The sequence below is a fragment of the Camelus dromedarius genome, chromosome 8 (assembly GCF_036321535.1).
Source record: "Camelus dromedarius isolate mCamDro1 chromosome 8, mCamDro1.pat, whole genome shotgun sequence".
In the NCBI taxonomy this organism is placed as follows: Eukaryota; Metazoa; Chordata; class Mammalia; order Artiodactyla; family Camelidae; genus Camelus; species Camelus dromedarius.
In genome coordinates this window covers 54,004,730-54,026,514 of record NC_087443.1, presented here as the reverse complement: position 1 = coordinate 54,026,514, position 21,785 = coordinate 54,004,730, and the positions used below count along the sequence as shown (strand labels likewise).

General features: G+C 35.4%; 2 protein-coding genes across 4 annotated transcripts in view; both read right to left on the bottom strand.

Annotated features, from left to right (window-relative positions):
• The window catches only part of HELLS (helicase, lymphoid specific), a 36,622-nt gene extending 33,496 nt beyond the window's left edge, over positions 1–3,126 (bottom strand). The window contains exons 1-2 of the mRNA XM_010974310.3: positions 2,863–3,126; positions 2,318–2,439 (exon numbers count right to left, since the gene is read on the bottom strand). Coding sequence (XP_010972612.1) covers positions 2,318–2,439; positions 2,863–2,893 — 153 coding nt within the window. The 5' untranslated portion in view covers positions 2,894–3,126. The remainder of the gene's footprint in view (positions 1–2,317; positions 2,440–2,862) is intronic.
• Positions 3,127–9,494: 6,368 nt separating this feature from the next.
• TBC1D12 (TBC1 domain family member 12) overlaps positions 9,495–21,785 on the bottom strand; it is a 74,507-nt gene continuing 62,216 nt past the window's right edge. For all 3 annotated transcript variants that reach the window (XM_064488236.1, XM_031461413.2, XM_031461412.2), the window contains 6 exons: positions 21,215–21,303; positions 20,174–20,245; positions 15,009–15,137; positions 14,635–14,744; positions 12,106–12,364; positions 9,495–11,364 (listed from right to left, as the gene is read on the bottom strand). In XM_064488236.1, coding sequence (XP_064344306.1) covers positions 11,296–11,364; positions 12,106–12,364; positions 14,635–14,744; positions 15,009–15,137; positions 20,174–20,245; positions 21,215–21,303 — 728 coding nt within the window. In that variant the 3' untranslated portion in view covers positions 9,495–11,295. The remainder of the gene's footprint in view (positions 11,365–12,105; positions 12,365–14,634; positions 14,745–15,008; positions 15,138–20,173; positions 20,246–21,214; positions 21,304–21,785) is intronic.

The following is a 21,785-nucleotide window of genomic DNA, read 5'->3' as shown; positions in this document are numbered from 1 at the left end:
CTTCTTCTCTTAAGTACTTTTAAATATATGCCCATAAATACTGTATTCTCCCAAAATAAAAGGAATCTTTACTTTTGTAAAGTGAATTTTTTGGCTCCAAAGACAAAAAGTAATCAAATTCTTTCAATACCTATACATAAAAAGACCATGTAATAACAATGGACCACAATACTACTAGGTTTTTAGCAAATTACACCCTTCTGTTAGTAAGACTGAAAAGAAAGAGCTATACACTTTATTCATGGAAAGATTGAAAAATGGATTAAAAATTGCTTTTTAAAATTCTATGATGCATAAATTCTAAAGAAAGTCTAGTTATAACATACCTATCCCTCAACACTAATAACAATTGCAAAAAATTTTAGAGCTGATTACAAAATGCTTGTTCAAAAGCTTAAATATTTCACTCAGAGTAGAAGTTACTTTGACTCCTAGTGTAATCAGCAAATATTTATGGTACTATATAAATTTTTAGGTTTTTTTTTAAAACGTGAAAATAATGTTTTTTCACTTGAACTAATACATTCTGGAAATGTGTTCTTATTATATCCCATGTCTTTCTTCAAATATTTTCTTACCTACCAACCTTCATGGGTTATAAAAGTGAAGTACATGACTCAAAATTAAGGCTTTATCACTCTTACAACCTCTGAAGTTGATTATACTCTGGACACTTGACCCAGGAATCATCCTTTACAATTCACCTTGTTACAATGCTAGCAAGTATTTTTTTTTAATATAATCATACATGTTATGTAATACATTATAAAGTATTCTTTTACCTTGGTTAGAAATTCAACATTCACCATTGCCTACTATTTGCAGGTGCACAGCCTACAAAACCAGAACAGTTAAGTGATGTGCCCCCAAGAAACAAAATGAGAAAGGATCAAGTAATTAATAGTAATACTGTGTAACAAAATAATATCAGAATTCACAGAGTATAGTAAAGGTGGTTCAAGGTTGACCTCTCAAGTCCCTTAATAAGTGTTAAAATATTACCTTAATGTCTTATGGTCAACTACAGATGATCAGTAACAACAGAACTAGCATTTACTGGAGTCAAAGTTTAGCAAAGTGGTTAAAAAGTGAATTCTGGAACCACATGGCCTACATTAACATCTGTGTTCTGCCATTTACTAGCAGTGGGACCCCAAGCAACCTCTAGGTATCTGCTTCCTCATCTGTAAAATGAAAGGAAAATTGAACCTACTTTACAGAATACTTTAATAAAAGTAATACTAGTAAGTTTAATAATAATAATAATAATAATAATAATAATAATAATAATGAGTTTAATAATAGTACCTACTTTATAGAATAATAGTATCTACTTTATAGAATAGTTGAGGATTCCATGAGTAAATACATGCATGGCATTCAGAACAATGATTGACTCACAATAAATGATCATGAGGTATTAACAATGGTAACAAAACCATTACTGTTGATAAAAAATAGCAGGGAACCAACTAATTCATTATGTCTTTGGAGTGTACTATTTCCCAATTTAAGTAGTTTTGTAATTACATGGAGTTAATTCAGTATCAATGTCCTTAGAAGTATAGGGTTAAGGACAAGAACTCTGGAGACAGCCAAATTTGAGTTCATTAATGTGTGACACCCCCCCCCCACCTCATTGCCTCAGTTTCGTCATAAGTGTAGATATCAAAATTACCTTAGGTATAACCATAGTATTGGTTGGGCTAAATAAATTATTACAAGAAAATTACTTAGTAGGCAGTACGTAAGAGCTGACAGGTATCATTCTTCTTGCATGAGCAATAATTAAGCAAGCAGTAAGATGAGACATTACTGGAGTAAAACAAACTTAAAAATTAAATTTAAGAGGTCAAATACTGGTTTTAGTAATCTACAAAAGACTGTACAAGAAAACCACAAGTAAAATAACTTTTCATTGAAAAAGTACTTCACATTTTAACCTAAAGGATCTTACTTAGCAATTGCCCACGAAACGGAAAAGAAAGCAAAAAGCAAGGTGGAAATACCGCACTGAAAGAATTCAAAAAGTATTCACTACCGACCTTGGAAGAATTATAAGCGCTAAACAAGCCATGCTCACTTAAGAGAGATGAAGCCAGTTAACAGACCAAGACTATCTCATAGAAGCATCTTTCAAAGCTCGTGCAAAGGTTTCTCAAAGATAGCATCGGGAAAGATACAAATAAATACCGAAGCCCCTTTTAAAGCTCATTAAAAAAAAAAAAAACAGACTAGTAAACTGAAGAACAAGACCACGCCTCCAAGGAAGCTCCAGGTTACTACTTCACGAGGATGAACTTGACTGCTAAATTACCTTTTCTAGCATCTTCCGCTCTTTCTCCAGCCCAGCAGCCTCAAGCTGTTCTTCCTCTTCTAGCATGGCTGGGGTAATCACGGCCGTCTTCGACTGTTCAACCATATCTGGAGCGAGGGACCCTGTGGAGGGGACGAGGCTTTTAAACTGCAGTTTTAAAAAGTGACCAAGTACCCGCTCCCGAATTTAAATAACCTTCCTCCCCTTCCCAGATGTACTTAAGATAGAAGTTGAAGCCCCACGGGGAAGCCAGCATCCTAGACATTTTAGGTCTTCACAATGTCAACAAGTTGCCCGGACCCCAGTTTACATATGGGGGTGTTCGGGAAAATGCGGCTCCCCTGCGTAAAAGCTCCTATATCACGCACGTATGTGCAATTCCGGTGTCCTCCAATCACTCCCCACAGAGTGGGTAACCCTACTCTCCTCCTCAGTCTCTGCTCGGGGTCGGCTGTCCCGGCAAAACTCGGCTGCAGTCTCCATGCTGCCCGCCACCCCCCTTCACCCCGGGTGCCGCCGCCCGGAGGCAGGTTCTTCCCACTCACCGCCGCTACTCGCGGGCCGCTGCGCTGGCATGGCTGGACACACACTCCGGAGCCGTGTACCCTCCTCTCAGTCCCTCAACACCACCCGCTAATTCCTCACAGCCGCTGCCGGTCCCAGTCTCCCGGCCAAGTGAGCGGCCAGAGAAAAACGCGCGCTTCTCCTTCGCGGGAAAACGCCGTCATCTCGCGATACTTCGTGCTCCCTACCACGCCCCCGAGTCCGGGAGGCGCGAGATTTGGTGAAGTTCGGTTTCCGTCGGAACCCACTTGAGCGACGGTGAGCTTTTGTGTCGACCTCGGTCTTGGGAAAACTGGGTTCTGTTGAAGAAGTCAGCTTTTAACTGGCTCTGTGATACCAAGCGAGCCTGACTACCGCGGAGGGTTCAGTTTCCTTATGTAATTGGTGATGATGCCGAGCTAGTGCAGTAGCGCTCGTAACAGTTTGTAAGGCACCTTCACACTCTGGCTGATGTGATTAAATCCTGACAACCGATGATCCTCTAGGTAGGAAAGATGTACGAGTATCGAGGTGTAGATGTCAGAAACAAATATTTCCAAACTTGCCCGCCACCTGCAGTTCACATTTTGAGTGGAAATGACCCAGAAGAGAGGATATTTGTAGGCAGGGTGGTAGAGAGAAAAATGAGATTATGGTAGAGTTCAAAAAAGTTGTTTCAAGATAAGGGAGAATTGAGTGCAGTGATAAACCAAGCGGAGTGGCCAGTAGAAAAGACATAAAGTTCAGGAATTCAATAGACCAGTAATTAGAGTGCCTAAAGGAAGGAGCTGGGCTTTTCTTGTCTCTGGTTTTCACTTCAGCCTTCAATCCCACTCTTTATTGCCAGCAGTCCCCTTTAACAAGTTCTTGTATCACCACCCCTACTCCTACCCCCGCACCTTCAGGATTTATTCTATACCAGCCATGTAACCACGTGATTCCTTCATTTCTGACTCCAACAACTTTAATAATTGTATTTGTACAAAGTTTAAGGGTTTACAATGCACATTCCTCATAACCATCTTCGGCAACCTCGTAACACTGAGATTAGCAGAGCAAATTGTTTTTATTCCTACATTACAGGTGATAAAACTGATGCTCACAGAGGATAAATTGACTTGCCCAGAGCCTGCAGTCACTTTGTGGTAAAACAGTAGCCAAACTCAGGTCTTTTGAAAACTAATTCAGTATTAAGGTAAACTATAATTTCCACTAATAATTACTCTTAAATCCTACCTCTTTCTAATTAACCACAATAGCTATCAGTCTCTCATTACTAAAATTTTTGACCTTCATCATACTAACTCCAAAATTTCTTTCCCCTTGACTTTATAGGATTTTCCCCTAATGTACTGAAAATCTTTTTGTCTTCTTTTGAACTCAGTGGTGCCCCATCTCTCAAAATCTTTCATCTGTTGCTTTTCTCTGTATACTTTTTTCCTTGTAGCATTTGCTCTACAGATTTCAATGATCAGCTCAGGGCCAACAATTGCTTCCCTTCTAATTCCTCAGAGACTGAATGGGGAAGATTTGTCCAAAAACACATGGGATGGAATTCCAGGCAATTTCATCTGCTTCTCAAAGGTCAGAAATCTCATCTAACATGTGACCCCACGCTTAACACAAGTTGCACTGATGCATCTCCTGACACGTTTACCACCGTGCAGCCTCAGAGTGGCTGTGAAAAGTTTCATTCTTTCACTTTTATGTAAGGGTCTACATTTAAATGTCTCCTGGGTACCTGGGACTTTTTTAGGTGCTATGCAGCAATGAACCAGACAGACAAGATCCCTGTTGATAATGGAATTTACATTCCAGGAGTTGAGGCAAATAAGTGTGTGTGAGAAGTACTCTGCAAAATATTAGAATAGAGTGACGTGAGAATAACTGCATAGGCAGACTGAGTAATCAGGTGTCTGAGAAAATGACAGACATTTAAGCTGAGAACCAAATGTCAAGCAGCAAACAGCCCAGGGGAAGAGTGGTCCAAACAGAAGCTACAGCCAGTAGCTAGTGCCCAAAAAGACAAGACATTGTTCCTGACCTCAGAGTTTACACTGTACTGGAAACAACAGACACCTATATAGAATAATTGTCTGCTAGTGATAAGTAATAGATGACAATAAAGAAATATGAAGTAGAGTAAGGTCATGAGAATGGTAGAGGATGGATAGTTAGAGAAAGCCCAACTCTGAGCAAGTGACATTAAGTAAAGACCTAAATGAAAAGAAAATACAAGGCATACAAAGAGTTAGGCAAAGAACATTTCTGAAGGAAAAGCAAAAGCCCTTAGGTAGACAGAAAATTGGGAGATTTGAGCAGTTAGGTCCACGGTGAAGTTAATAAGGTTGAGTGGCAGTTGAAATTGTAGAGATAGGTGAAGACCAGAATATATAGGACCTTGTAGAGCAGGGTAAAGAATTTGGATTTTTATAATGAGGAATTTCACTAGAGGGTCTTGAACAAGGAATGATAGGATTTGATTCACACTTTTGAAAGATCATAAAACATGTAGTCTAAATAAAATTTTGATGAGAATTTAAATACCCTTCCAAAGGCTCACATAAGTGGCTTTAAAAATCAAATCATAAGAAATATTTACAACTAAGTAATGACAAATTACCTTATTGCAATACTATTTAAAAATCACTTTGTATAATTTAAGAATTTAAAAAACCCTACTGATACAGGAAAAATGGGGTACAAAAGGATAGTTGTGTCCCAGGTCTTGGGCGAATCCCTGGGACGCGTCCCACCAAGTGAGGATCCTTGGCTTCAGACAGAGAAGAATCCAAGAGCGAGCCATAGCTGGGTAAAGTAGATTTATTCAGAGATGCACACTCCATAGGAAGAGTGTAGGCCATCTCAGAAGGCCAGAGAGGCCATGAGGTGTGGGGCGAGTGTTTAAAGTAAAAGTAGATACTTACTGCATAGTACAGGTAGTTTCCGAAGGGAAGAGAGAGCGACCACGAGGTGAGGGGTTGTTAGTATTTATGGGCAGGTAGTTTCATATGCTTACAAGTGGGAGGACAGTTCCAACTACTTTGGGGAAGGAGCTGGGATTCCCAGGAATTAGGCCATCACCCACTTATTGACCTTTTATGGCCAGCCTCGGAACTGGCGCCTGTGGGTGTGTCACTGACCATGCTAATATATTACGATAAACGTACAATGAGACTCAAGATCTACTGAGTCAAATCTCCCACCATCTTGGGCCTCAAGGTCTAATGAGAGTTCAATTTCAATTGCCGTGTCATTCCTTTAATGGCTGTGCCCTGCCCTCTTCCCTCCTGTCTGATCAAACCCTTTCCAATTCATCTTTTCACCTTAAAAGTCCAAACACAGGCATTCAAAGCCTTTTACAATCTACCAAATCTGTTTTTTCCTTTTTTGTTGTTGTTGTTGTTTGTTTTTTGTGAGGGGAGAGGTAATTAGGTTTATTTATTTATTTTCAATACCCAGGACCTTGTGCATGTTAATAAGCATATACTCTACCACTGAGCCATAACCCTCCCCCATCTATCAATGTTTTAATCAAGTTAGTACTTCCCTTTCAAAGTTTAAGAATATAGATGCTAAAATTAAAAGACCTAGGATTTATGTGATAATCAAAATACATCATGTACTTACAGTATTATCAATATTGTTTAGAACAAGAAAATTTGAGCCTTCACTTTATGCTTTTATAATACCATTGTGTACATGTAGTCCTAAACCTAACGACGAAAAATGAAAACAAACATATATACCCCATTGTTGTCAATTTTATATACTTCTTCACATCTGTATTAGTTTATCATTTACATTTTATTACAACAATGATTTTCCAAATATATTGCAATAGTACAAGTCATTTTGAGACAGGAAGGAAGGGGGCAGGGCACAGCCATTCAAGGAATGACACAGCAATTAACACCAAAATGGTAGACGATTCAACTCCCAGTAGACCTTGAGCTCAAGATGGCAGGAGATTTGGCTTCTTGTAGACCTTGAGGTTCAGTATACACTTATTGTAATATTTTAGCATGGTGAATGACACTTCCACAGGTACCATGACCCTTCCAAGGCTAACCATAAAAGGTCAAAAAGTGGGCAGTGGCCCAATTCCTGAAGGGAATCTCAGCCCCTTACCCAAAGTAGTTCGAATAATCCTCCCACTTGTAAACATATGAAGCTATTGAGCCCATAAAAACTAACAACCCCCACACCTCGTGGCCACTCTCCCTTCTGAGTAAGACGGTCTGCACTTTGTCTATGGAGAGTGTATCTGCTTTTACAGCACCCAGCCCTGACACTTCGTGGCCTTTCTCTTGCCTTCTGAAACAGCCTGCACTCTATGGGGTATGTATCTCTTTAAATCTACGTTTACTCAACTGTGTCTTTCCTGCGTGAAGCCAAGGATCCACACTTGGCTGGGCATGTCCCAGGGACTCAACAGAGACCGGAAACACAGCCATCCTCTCACTCCATATTCATTTTTCCTGCATCAGTTTTACCTTAAATAAGGAAAGTACTGTTTACTTAAATGTTCAACAAATGAAACACTTTTGCAATGCAATTTTTTTAAAGTCAAATTTCCTTCTTGGAGTATTTCAGAAAATAAACCCATGAAATGCACAAAATAGAGCCTTATTAGTTGGAACTGAGAGAAAAATCAATATAAATGGTAGAATGTTTAGAAAGAAATGCAATTTTGCTAAGTTCCCATGCCTTGTAACTTTATGCAGCCTATCAAAATACTAAGGGGCAGTGCTTGGTACATAATCAGGGTTTACCAAGTGTTCCTGCATTTATTTAAAATACCAAGGAGCTCACTTCTATTGCAATTGCACTGTTAGTAAGCAAACTTTTTAAAGGGCAAGGCTTTCTCCTTTCTCTGAAGTGGCTAATTTCCCTGAAATTTAAAAAAAAAATTTAAATCTTTTAAAAAATGATATAATTTTCATTTTTACATGTTGTGTAGCAGACTAGTACAAATTAATGATTTTACTACTATAAAAAAGCAAAATTTGCCACCCCAAAATGTGTCTCTTTGGCATGAGGATTAATTTAGGCTAATAATTTTTAAGAAACAGAAGACGCAAGAAGTTTTTCTTGTTTCTTCCCCCTAAAACTTCCTAAAAGAATTTTTATAGAGGGCCTGTTCTGGAATAGAACTAAGAATATGGACTAGGTGAGGTGGGGGAAATTAGGCAGAGCCTAGAAATCAGAGTCCATTCTGTGTCCCACCCTCTCTGCAAGGCCCGGCAAACATTTGTTTACCGAACATGTGCTCTGCATCTCCACATGAATTGCCTTACTCTGCCTTTGATGTCTCAAACCTTACCTCCAACATCTTTTGTTTCAGCTGAAGATGGTATTTAAGGTGAGGGTTTCAGTTATTTTGTTGAGTTACTCAGTTTTCCTGAGTCTCTCCCATGTATACATGTTATTAAACTTTTGCTTTCTCCTGTTAATGTGTTATATCTGTTAACGTGTTTCATGTTAATTTAATTATTTGGTGGGGTGGTAATTAGATTTGTTTGTTTGTTTGTTTATAATGGAGGTACTGGGGATTGAACCCAGGACCCTGTGCAGGCACTCTACCACTGAGCTATACCTTCCCCCTTCAGTTTAACTCTTAAACCTGCCAGAAGAACAAAAGATACAGGAAAATTTCTTTCTCCCTGACATGACATTTGGGAATTCATATTTTGGACACTGCTTTCACAAAATCAAAATAATATGAATTGAACAGAAAAATAACTTCTCACCAGAGGTAAGAACTTTGTTTTCTGACAAGATATATGTCAACTATCATGGCAAATTAAATTCTGATTTTCCATTGCTACCTCTCATTTTTTTTTTTTTTTGCCTCTTTTTTATCAGCCAGTCTCTGCTGTCTGAATATACCTGTGGAATACAAAAAAATTTTACCTTATCCAAACAAAAATAGGAAATGAAAAATCACAATAAACCATATGGCATTTTAAAGTAAGACAAATTATTCCATGATTATATGCTTTAGTATCATACCCTCCAACAGTGTAAATTTTAAAAAGTTGACAATTCTAGATAAAAATAGCATTAGTTCCTAAGCTACAATGAAAGCTGTTATTCTGAAATCAGAGGCTTTGAAAATCTCAATGCTCTTTCACAAATGCTACCTAACTTCTGTAGAGTCAAAAAATATACTCAAGCTGGTAACATTATATGAAGGTCATCAGTGTGAAAAGAATCAGCAAAACTATGACTATGTTCTATGACTTTAGAAAACTATGCTAATTACTGGAATTTTCCAGTAGCATTTAAATGATACAATGTAGACCTGGGCTAAAAGGACAATGAAGTGAGAAATATTAAGTATACAAGCAAATGAAACACCATTATTAAATTTCACATTATCTTGAGGATTTTAGGAAAATGTTAGTTTTTAATTGAAAATATACTTTAACCAAAAAAAAAAAAAAAAAAAGAATAGCCCCATGTTTCCTGTATAGGAGCTTCAAGGGAAGATATAGTACTATATTTTAGCTGCCAGTTCTGTCAGTCTCAAGAGGCTAAAGGCCTTGTGCATCCCCAAGAAAAGTTCATTCCTTTTTATCTCCATCTGTAGTTAAATATCCCCAAAGAATTTAAGACTCATTTCAAGTAATTACTCTGCTTGCAAGTTTTATTTACACAGTAATTGTTAATAGTGGTTTTTAGTGAATTCGTTGTATTTACATTTTATATACACATTTATACTTGAAAGGTAAAGAAACTGTACAAGTTTAAAAAAATGAGAAAAAGAAATACAGTAACTGAGGTCCAACTCAGGAAACAAATACATAAAAGTAAGATTAAATTTAGGCAGGTAATATAACCTCAATGAGATTACTGCCAGGGGTTACATTCCTCTATCAGAGCCACCAATACCAAGGAAGTAGTTACCAGAGTTCAAATGTCATTCTAAAACCTATTAAGACCCTGGGTACTCCCTCAATATTTTACTACACTACTAGTTTCCACTAAGCAAGCTCCTATGATAGGAGTTAACTTCTGAAGGTTCCATTAGTGGTCCCTAGGCTAGAATGACCCATGGGGTAAAAAAATATGGGTACCATCTGGTCCCATACTCTAAAGAGGCAGTCACTACACTAACAAGGTTCTCAGGCTTGTTAGTTTGAAGACTATATACCACTAACAGAAATAGTGTGCTTAAGTGTTGTTTCAAACCACACTGCAACATAAAAGCACACTGTAAGTCTAATTATTACCAAATAGCATGTTATATAGATATCACTCATAATATTCAAGTGATTTATTTTAGGTTCAAGGATTAAACATATTATAATAAATTCAATGTCAATTTACCAATAACTAATCATTCCTTTATCTATTATACCATCAAAGTTAGACTCATTAGAAAAAAATTATCTTTTTCTTTAACTCTTATTTCCATTGATTAGAAAAATTATACACAGTGTTTTACAAGTCATGGACTTGGCTACATATTAAGATTTCAAATTTCAAGTTGAAATCAACAAATTTTGTTTCTACAGACAGTGAAGGAATTTTAACTAACAAAGCTGAAGTTTTGCCAAGTACCATGCTATTTAAGAACTCTCAGAATTCATCACTTTTTACTCCTACCAGTGAAAAACCTCATTTATATTTATGGACTTACTCCCCAAAACAGTCTTCAGTCCATTAAAGTGCAAAGAACTTTCTTTCTACCAGTTAGCTTTCTTAAATTACTAGATGAACAATTTCTTAAACTAAAAACAGGCTAAAATTTTTTTGAGTGATAGAAACTCTGTAAGGAAAAGAAACAACTTCCCTTCAAAAACTAGACATGATACTGTGGAAAACACCTAAACAAATGCTAAACAATCTCCCATCAATATTTCCAGTTCCCAGATAACCCTAATTTCCCCCAACCTGTGAGTGAAGATAAACAACTTCAGTGACTTAACTAATTTACAATAAAGTTGCTCATTCTTGGTCTATAACATTTTCAAAGGTTCGGAACTGAAGATAACACCTGTACTAAGGTATTTATTTCAAATAGTATTTTGGAAGTTAAAGTAATATTTAACTCTCCTGTTCTGACCACCAAAGTGCCTTTATGCTAATTGTTAAAAAAGAAAAATTTTTTAAATTTAAACTATCTCCAAAGCTGTTAAAAAATTTTATTGCATTAAACTGTTCACTCCAAATTATGGAGTATGAACTAGCCATTTAAACTTTTTCCTTTGTAAAATGGCTCTCCCTACAAAATACCATTTTTTTTTTTTTAATACTGTCAATAGGTTACTCATTTATTTCAGCCATGGAATTCAAAATCAGCAGTTTTCCATGTCTTGCTTCTTTCAGCTTTCTTCAACATTTTCTTCCATGCTTTTTACATAGGAAACAAAAAACTTTTATAAAAAAAATTTTCTCTATTTCAACTAGTCTGTTAATTTTGAAGATTAGCTTTTCAGAGCAGGACTATTATTCTTTTCTCCTTCTTTAATATCCTTCATTACAGATGCAAAGACCTGGAAATTATATAAAGTAAACATTAATCCTAAAAAAACTACCATGCCGATTAAAGAGATTTAAATAACTGTAGTTTATTAACATGAAAAAGCTTTAGTATACTTAACTCTGCCCCCTTAAAAACTGCCATTCTCAAATCCTCGTTTGTTTCAACCCAACTTTATGGCATATAGTTAGATCCTAGTTTTCATCATTTGCCAAACATTCTAAAATTAATATTAGGTAACAAAATATTTTCTGGACCAATATTCTTATATTTTCATTTGGATAAGCAATAAAACTGTGAGCTTATAATGCCTACTGTCTATCATTCATGGAGCAAGTTTTAACACTACTTTTATGTAATTTAACTTTAGACTGCCAATGCATTTGCTTCCCTAACAAGGCTAAGCATCTAAAAAGTCAGGATCATACATTATGTTCTTTCTGTCGCAAACCCTTAGTGCACATCAGGTGTTTCACACAATTGCTGTCTACTTGAAATACCAAGGTAATTACATAATTGCCCTGGCAAATACATGACTATTGTAGGCTGCACTTCACTAAACTCATGTATCTGGATTTACATAAAAATAAAACCATAGAATAGGTGAAAGAGAAGCAATCCATTTTTTTTGAAAGTGAAATTTTTTAAAGTTCTCTTTTTAATTTAGCACTAACATTTGAGAAATACATACTTTTTTTTTTAACAAGTAAACTGTTTTAACACATCAATTACAAGTAGGAAAATGTCACTCTACCTGAGTCCATTTTTTGGTGCTATTCTGCATCTGAATGGCTGCAATACAGCTGAATAGCTTTTCTGATGTGATATCTTCCGGCAATTTAGTTAGAAACTGTGCTATATGAATAAAGTCCATCTGTAGGAGAATATCTTCATATAATCGGAGGATTCCTAATCCAGTCCTAAATAAAAATTCCTCCCCATCTCTGCAAAATACATCCCAGACTCGACAGGCCAGATCAAGTGGTAGTGATTTGCTATACAGTGTGAAGATCCTAAAATTAGGGGAAAAAAATAGTCATTCAGATTTTTCATTCACTTACTCGTTTACTCATTAAGCATCTCTATGTAAAAAGAACAGTGCTTAAGTAGAGATAAAAAGGCAAATAAGATATGGCTCCTTCCCTCAAAGAACCTCAGTCATGGGAAATTAAGTAATAAATAACAAAAGCCGGTGAATTTATAACCTTAAAGTAGAGATATGGTCCAGTACGAACCAGAGTGGCAGAATAACCTCATGGTTAAGGGTATGGGTGCTGAAACCAGAATACCTGAGTTTGAATCTTAGATTTGCAATTGATTGGTTGTGTTACCTTGAGTAACATAATTATCCCTGCTGTGCCCCAGTTTCCTCATTAGTAAACAAGATAATAAAACTACCTTTCAGGGTTGTTTTGAAAATTAAAGGAGCTAATAAATGTAAAGTGTTTAGAACAGTGCCTGGCACATAAGAAACGCTCAATAAAAGTTACTTATTATTGTATGAGGAACCCAAGTATTATCTTTTAGTAACTTAAATACAAGACCATAAAGTCTGACTTCTCTCTTTTCTCTTTCCACAAGCATCCACTGCTTTATTTTCCCTTCACTGAACTTTACTTACTACTTCTTTTGGAGCATGTATACCCTCCAACAGAATCACCAAAATGGTTTTTCCCATCCTTTCTGACAATGTCTGATCATTTAAGTCTTTATCCAGTAGTACTTCAGGGTGGCATTCTGGCTGGAAAAGTAGGGAGAGTAGGTGCTAGAGAACTTCTCTTGAAGTTACCTTGACAAAGAAGGTACATATTTTTTAAACAAACTGTGTGTATATCTGAGGTAGTGCTGATGAAACGTGAGCAAAGGAACTAAAGGCTCTCCTGCGAAAAAAAGAAAAATATACCCTGTAGTACTGCCTCTTATTTATTCCTCTTTTTTTCTTGCATCGATTCTGGGATTTGTATGTTATAAGCTTAACAAGGCAGTGAAATAAATTCACATCTACTTCTTAAATTATAAACCCATATTTGACTACATAACAAAAAGCACACATACTCTTGGTAGCACAGAGAATGCTAACTCACTGTTCAAAAAGAGACAGGGTACCAGTAGTGCCTAGGCAGTTTCTATTATACAGTACTCACTTGGTATTAATTCCATTCTGCAAACTTTAACAATTGTGATCCTGTTTTGCCTAATGTTCACACTCCTTAAAATGAACAATTGAGGGTTTTCCCCCACTTCTTTACAGATTTAGTATTTGATCTTGGTCCTCTGGGTCCCATGATATAAAATCCTTCTCCCCATGATCTTAGGTCTTACCCAGAGGAACTCTAATGTTCCTAATGGGAATGGGCGGGAATACATCGAAAAATAACTTACTTTTTTTTTAAAGCCTGAATAAAAGAAACCCCAAACAACTGGAAAGATATTTGATCAATGCCATTATCTATCTATCTATCTATCTATCTATCTATCTATATTAAAACTTAATGTCATTTATATAAAACCTACTGATTTTTTTTAGAGGGGGATTAGGTTCATCTCTTTATTTATTATTTTTGGTGGAGGGACCAGGGATTGAACCCAGGACCTCCTGCATGCTAGGCATGCACTTTACCACTGAGCTATACCCTCCCCACCCTGACTTTTTAATGATTACGATTTAAGGTTTAAATATTTAATAATACTCTTAACAATCTATCTTAAGAGCAACAGCTCCATCTCTTGGGAAAAATTCAGTCCCCTTTCTATAATCAACTGGCTACTGCTCACCAGAGTCCTAGCAACAGAAAAGCTAGAACTGGAAAGTTGAAAAAAGACATTAGCACTTAAATAAGGCATCATTACTCTGTCAGAAAGCTGGATAAGGTCTTGACAAACACAAAGCCCTTGGTAAAGAAATACTATCATAACTTTCATAAGCCTTTGTGTGTTAAGAATACTAAAGGAATAGCAACTAACTCTTTTTGAGAGTTCAGTATGTACCGGGCATTGAATGAAATAATCCACGTAAAACACTCTCACTACACCTCAAGATACAGATATTATTATTCCCATTTTATAGTCAGGAAACTGAAATACAAACTGAGGGATTCTGATTTCAACCCAGAGTCTATGCTCTTAATCAAATGCCTCCCCACAAAAATGAGAGTTTCTCTATATGTAAGAGTTTTTTATATGTACTATCCTGTGCATAAGATTTACTCTAGCTCCTAAAACATAAAAAAGTTACACTTTGTTTCCTTTTAATTATATTTTACATATGTATGTTATGACTTACCAGTCTATCAAGTATATGTCTGGTGTAAGACTGTAAGATTTGAAATGAAGAAATAGTTTGGAGAGATTTTCTTCAAAAAATACTTCAAACGTTGCAAAGTATTTCAACATCTACAGATAGAAATTTCAATAAAATTATTTAAGAGTATACTCTAGAAATAGAAAAATTAAATCCTTAATCATAAATTAATAGAAAACCTTGCTTAGCACCTCTGACTCTTTTCATCAAGCATTCATAAAACTATAATTCCATGAAAACTTTATTTTACATCAGATTATCTTAGTCTTCTAATTACTGTTTTTCACTCTAAAGGGCATTTAGACTACAGAAATTGACAGTCAAAGAAAAACATGATTCATTCCAAATGTTCATACCATGCTGTGATCCACACGAAAAAAGGCTAATTGGCATGGCTTATTCAGAAGATTTGCAAATGCAATGAAGGCATCTGCCTCTTCCAAATTGAGAATGAGAACTGCTGCTATGAAGGACATCCCTTGAACCTTCAAAGGGAAAAGAAATTAATCAAAATGTGCTTACAATAATAATTCTATACAGTTTATTTTATCATATTCCTCAAAAATGACAAAGTGATATTACAAAGTAGAATTAAACAAGATTTCTTATTTCTTTTTATCTCCTAACAAAGGTAAATATAGAGAACCACTAAAAATTATGAAATTCTCCCTAATTTTACATTTCTTGTTCTTATAGTTTAAAAAGCATTACAGAAAATTTTGGAAAAAAGAAAAAAGTATCACCTTTTACTTGCTACATACAAAAGCCTATCTCAGTATCCTACTCTAGTTTTCATTTTCTCTGTCTGAAGTCTTTCAAAGTATAAACTCACAAAATTTAATGAAAATGAGGTGATTGTCCTCATTGTTATAACATATCTGCTGAGGTAGAACGAGAACAACTAAGAATAAAAGATCTATGAGAGGTGCTGCTGAAATTCCAAGAAACAAGAGGTTGTGGGGGTTAGGCTAGTAAGGCTGATTCCTGGGAAAAGCAGGAGAAAGAAATCAAGAAAAACCATTCTAAGGAGGTGAGCAGAGACATACAGGACCAGCTCAGCTGGAGCACAAGATTTATGAGAATAATGGGGGAAATTAGAAAAAGTAGGATGTATTTACAAACTGTGGAAGGTCTTCAGTAAAAGGCTCAGCTATATAGATGTCTGCTTGTGAGTTATAAGTAGCTCTTGCACATTTCTGAGCAGATAAATAAATTAGAACTGCTACTGCAAAAATATTGATTCTTTCATTAAAAAAAAAGTTTATCAAGTACTTCCGGTAGAGATTTGTATAACAGACTTATACAGTGGCCACTGAGAACATTTGCAATGATACTTCTGTCTCTTCCTCCCAGCAAAAAGTTTTGAAAGGGATACCTACAATCACTATGTCTACTTTCTCAGCTCCCTTTAAACTCTTTAGCGCACTTCAATCTGGATTCCCACTCTATTACTATATATACTATCATGAAATGTCTCTTGCCATGACAACCAATTATATTCACTGTAAAATCCAATGGACACTTTCCTACTCTCTTAGTAGAATTTCCTTAGCTTCTGTGATCCAATATTTCTTTATTCTCCTCCTGTTTCTCTGGCTTCTTCTGAGTACTCTTTGCAGACTCTGTAGTAATTACCTATTTGATTTTCTAGAATATAAATTCCATGAGGACAGAGCCTGTGGTAGGTAGAATAAATCTGCCCGTGAAGATATCCACATCCTAATCTCTGGAACCTGTGAAAATGCTACCATACATGGCAAAAGGGACTTTACGGACACGATTAAATTAAGGATCTTGTGATGGGAAGATTATTTTGGATTGTATGGCTGGGCCCAAGGTAATCATTACAGACTCTTTATAAGTACAAGAGGTTGGCAGGAGACTAAAGAGATATTTGACGATGCTACACAATTGACTTTGAATTTTGGAGGTGGTGCATCAAGAGCCAAGGAATGCAGGCAGCCTGTAGCAGCTGGAAAAGACAAGGAAATGGCTTCTCCCCTAGAGCCTCCAGAAAGAACATAGGCTGCCAACACTCTGACTTGAGTCCAATGAAATCTGTTTCGGACTTCTAACCTCCAGAGTTGTCAGATAGTGAATTTGAATTGTTTAAAGCCATTAAGTTTGTAGTAATTTGTTACAGCAAGAATAGGAAACTCATACAGAGACAAGATTGTGTCTGTTCATTCACAGTTGTATTCTTAGTACCAAAATATTTGCTGAATGGATGCGAAGGGCAAACTGTTAACCATCTGTAACAGAAGGGTAGCAGAACAAAAGAAGGGATTAAAAATATATTTAATTGAATCAATATGTTTATTATAAGAAACATTATTTTACATATCACAAAAAGGACAAAATGCTGCCAATTAAACAATGACAACGCTTTCTTAGAATTTATATTTTATGTTCACTGAGCTATTTAAAGCTCAGATTTACCATATATCACTCTTCTGAATATATGAAAAGGAAACAAGTTATATCTACAACATCTTTAGAGTCCAATTTTTCTGAATATTCTGTATTATTTATGAACTCATGGTATGATGCACTGAAATAGGCATTTAAAGGAGACTAAATAGATACAACAGCTAAGTGCCACACAGGATTCTGACTTGATCTGGAAAGGGGGTAACAGAACTCCTACAACTTTTTTGTTAGTTTGAAGTTGTTCAAAGTAAAAATTTGGGAAACAAACAGTAATTAAAAAAACAAAACAAAACCTATATATGGGCCACTCACCTTCAGAAATAAAACTTTACCAGTTAAAGCACCTGTGTAACCCACCTACTTTCTGCCACATGAAGTCTTTCTCTCCTCTCTTCCCCTATGCCTGCCTCGGATATGGGAGGAGGGCATCTACTCAGATTCCCCATTCTTTGTTATCTTTGCAGACATGCACACAGATCTTTCTTATTTTAGGGGTTTTACTGATATAATCACTATTGAGAAACAGAGTTACAATGAAAAAAATTAATGTGGGAAAGTTACAAAGCTTACAGATTTCTTATGGTAATATCTGACTTCTCGTCTACAGTTTCTGACTCCTGTAATGATGGGAAATTTAATCGGTCTTCTCATCTTCACTTTTATGATACACTCACCTTGGAGTCCCACCATAGTGCAGGCCCAGTTCGCTATATGTGCCAGCAGATACAATCTGGCAAAATAATAGCAACCTATCTCCTTGCTTCAAAGGAGAAAGCTTATATCAAAGGACCTACAGACAGCTGACACTCAAGACTCAAAGAGTTTTACTCTATTCACAAGTAATCTAGAACGATTTCCTCCTAGTAGGAAACTAACACAATTCAACAATCAAAATAGAGTGGGCTTAAATTGGGACAACCATACCCTGTAGAAAAAGACTTTCCAAAGAGCACACTGTATTGTCATGAATTATTTTAAGGGAATTCATTTGTTTAATTTACATATTTTTCTTTTCTTAAAATGGTCTGCCTAAGAATGTCATTAAATTCATAGAAGCAAATGATAGATAGTCACAGTCCTCACCCATTACAAAACTATGGTGAATTGCTCTGAGGCATGAAATACAAAACAGGATAATTCTAAATACTGTTTTAGAAAAGCCTCTGGCTTCCTATCATATATAAATAGAAATATGATTGAATTCCATCATGTGATAGAATAGAGATGAGTAATTACAATTTTCATTTCATTTCATTACAAAATTCAATTACAATTCTTCATTCCATACCTTTTATCTAACAATATGTAACATTTGATGGAGAGTCGCAGGAAAATGAATTAAAGATAGCAATGCAAATTGGTGCCCTTTGTTATTTTAAATATAACTAGAATGTAAACCACTACCAAATTTTTACAAAATATACTGAAGAGAATTCCACAGATAAAAGTTTTGGTGTGACTGATTTAGAGATTCAGATGTATTTTTTATTAATGTAGTTAAAAACCTTTTTGTCAAATCACAGCATGAAATATGTATTCTAATATAGTTGATACTATTTTTATCTCTTCTTATATGTCTGATTTGGCTGACTGGTTTGCCAATGAGGCATGCATGGCTTTACCAGTTAGGTTATAACATGGTCATTTTACATCAATCTAATGAGTTAATTAATTTGTATATCCTGTAGAATACTAACAAAGGGATTGTTTATACATTTTTCTTTAAATGGATGATGACATATATAAACTCATTGTAGTGTTTAAAGTGTTTGGCTACACTTTTTAAAACAGACATACATTTTATTTTAAAATGTATTTAACAAGTGCTGAAAATTAAACCCTTGACAATTACACTTATAATGAAAAAATTTAAATAAATGTTAACTTAAAAATGTGATGGGATTATGTAATGTTTGTATGATTCTATTACAGAACACATGAGCAAGAGAGTATAGATTTTCTGTTCAAATTTTATTTTCTCCATAAGGACTACGTGATCACCTTCTTTTAATACTACAACTTGCTCCATCTCCAAACTCGGCACTTCATCCCCTTTACTATGGCACACTTTTTCCATAGCACTTATTACCTTTTAATATAACATATGATTTACTTATTTATTTGTTGTTTATTGTCTGTCTCCTCCTTCTAAACTAAAAGCATCAGAGAGAGGAATCTTTCTTTTTGTCCACTGGAGTGAACAAAATGCCTAGAACAAGGCCTGGGAAATATCAACAAACACACAATAAATATCTGTTGAGTGAATGGATGAATATACAAATGAACATCAAACAAAATAATCTGTACCAGGCAGCTACCTACTGTGAGTGCTCTAAAATTCTTCTATTTTAAGACAAAGGCGAGAAGATGAAGGTTTTACGATTTCTAGTTAAACACGGCAAATTGAACGCATTGTTTTTTCTTTGTTCCCTTCGAAAGCCAACTAAAATAACAGAAAATGTTTTTCAAAATTGTCCTAGGAGGATAAAAAAAATCGAAAATAATATAAAAAGTAGATAAAAGATGTCAACAGCATTTTAGAAATTTTAACTTCACTAAATGTAGAATGTTGATAGTAAAATATATGTAGAGAAGGAAGCCAATAAGCAGTAAGCCAATTCAGCCATAAAATTCGGAAAGGCTCAGGAACTGAAGTTACCAGCTACTTTTAAAATTGAAAGGTAGGGCTAAAACTAGGATTGGCTGAAATCCATAGAAAGAGCAAATCCTCTCCCCTATCCTGTATGGACAGGTGCCTATCTTTCCCTCAACGTAGCAGAACATAAGAGGTTTACTGCTAAAGGAACAGTCAGGAAAAGGAGCATTAGGGAGAAGAGGACAAGGCACCACAGCAGGGACAATAAATAAACATTTACAAATTGAATGGTGAAATCCCCAGCTGCTCTCCCAGAAAGCTGGCGGTCTAGTAAGTCCCTGGTAGGAGATGGGAAGATTCCTCTCCAGGTAAGTTGACAGGACCAAGAAAAAAAACATGAGATACAGACAATTGGGAGCTAATACAATATAAGATACTATGAGATATGACAGTTAAATGTTTATATTCAAAAAACAGATTGAAACAAATACTTACATAACCAACATCAGGTCTGTAACATGTATATGCCCCTAATATACTATGTAAGACATCATGATATGGGCCACCCTTAGAGAAGAGAAAAATGAAATGTCAAACTGTACAAATAATTGTCTGCAAGTTAACTCTCAAAATACATGTTAATAAACTTTATACTTCCTAAATGACTAGTTTTAGTATATTTAATCATTGTCAAAAATATTCTAAATGCACTCTACCAAAATGTTTTCTAAGGAATGGATAAAAAGTATTTCATTGTGAATAACAAAAACCAAATAAACTAGTTTAATGGACACAAGCTATACAGTTTGTGTACAATGTTAAAGATGTCTACATTTGGTATAATAAGAGTATAAAAGATTGTTTTGTTTGATACAATTTCAGCAAAAGAAAACCATCAAGCTACACTAAATTAAGTTTATCAATAATTTAATCTTAATGATAAAAATTTTAATCTCATTTTATCAACCTACAATAGAAGGATTCCATGAACAAAGGCTTGAGTCATATATACATATAAAATGTAATTATTTCTCTCCTCATAAAGTATAAGCTACTTTATAACAGCCACTGCACAAGAAATTAACCACTTCTTCCCATTTCAATAGTGATTGTGAAAACGTTTAAGTTTTGGAACAAACTCCTTCATATTTTAACAATTTACTAGGCAAAAATGTTAAAATTCAGATATGTTACAGAATAAAAATAAAACAAAGAAACTCACCTCAGTGAAAATTCATCAAGCATCTTTATGTGCTATGCTAACTGCAATCTATTCAATCAGTGGAATCAAATAATAGAGGGAGGGGAGGGTACAGCTCAGTGGTAGAGTGTGTGCTTAGCATGCACAAGGTCCTAGGTTCAATCCCTAGTACCTCCATTAAATAAAAACAAAAATAAACAAAACTAATAGAAATGCCTTAAAATTTTCCTACTAGTTTCACATTTTTTTTATTTAAATGTCCCTAATTTTTATAGTTTTGCCTGTTCTCTTGGATTTAAAAAAATAGTAGTTACAAGCTGGTTAGAAACTCTCACCTTCTGAAAGATGTAGAGAGATGGAAATGTACGAGATATGTCCAGCTTAATTAATTCCAAACTGGCTTCTCGATCAGCAACAGATACACCTGCATTTGCCAGGCAGAAAAAATTTAAATGATTACTTGACTATACCAAATCCAATCCTGTAAACACAGAATGATCACATAGCAGATATGTTACTTAAGGAAAGATGAAAGTTGAATAATCAAGAAATTTCAACAAGTGACACATAGCTTTTGGTAAAACTTAGAGCCCTTAATATGAAGAAAGTAACTAAAAATTTATCAGAAAGTTACACAGTGAAGGATTTCTGCTTTCAGATTTAATAGAAGGTGGGCAAAGACTATTGCTCCCACAATAACAACTAGGGAAAAACAAATACATTTCAAATATTATATATTTTAAAAAAGGCAAGAGAGCTGTGAAACAAAGAGGTCTAGAGGATTTAAATTCCAGAAAGAATATTCTTTCATTTCCCAAGTGAGGAGACACCAGTGGCCATTTTTCTTTCTAGGGGCATCTGCCAAGTCTGGGCAGGGGCTCAGGACTAAGCTTGCCAATGACATAG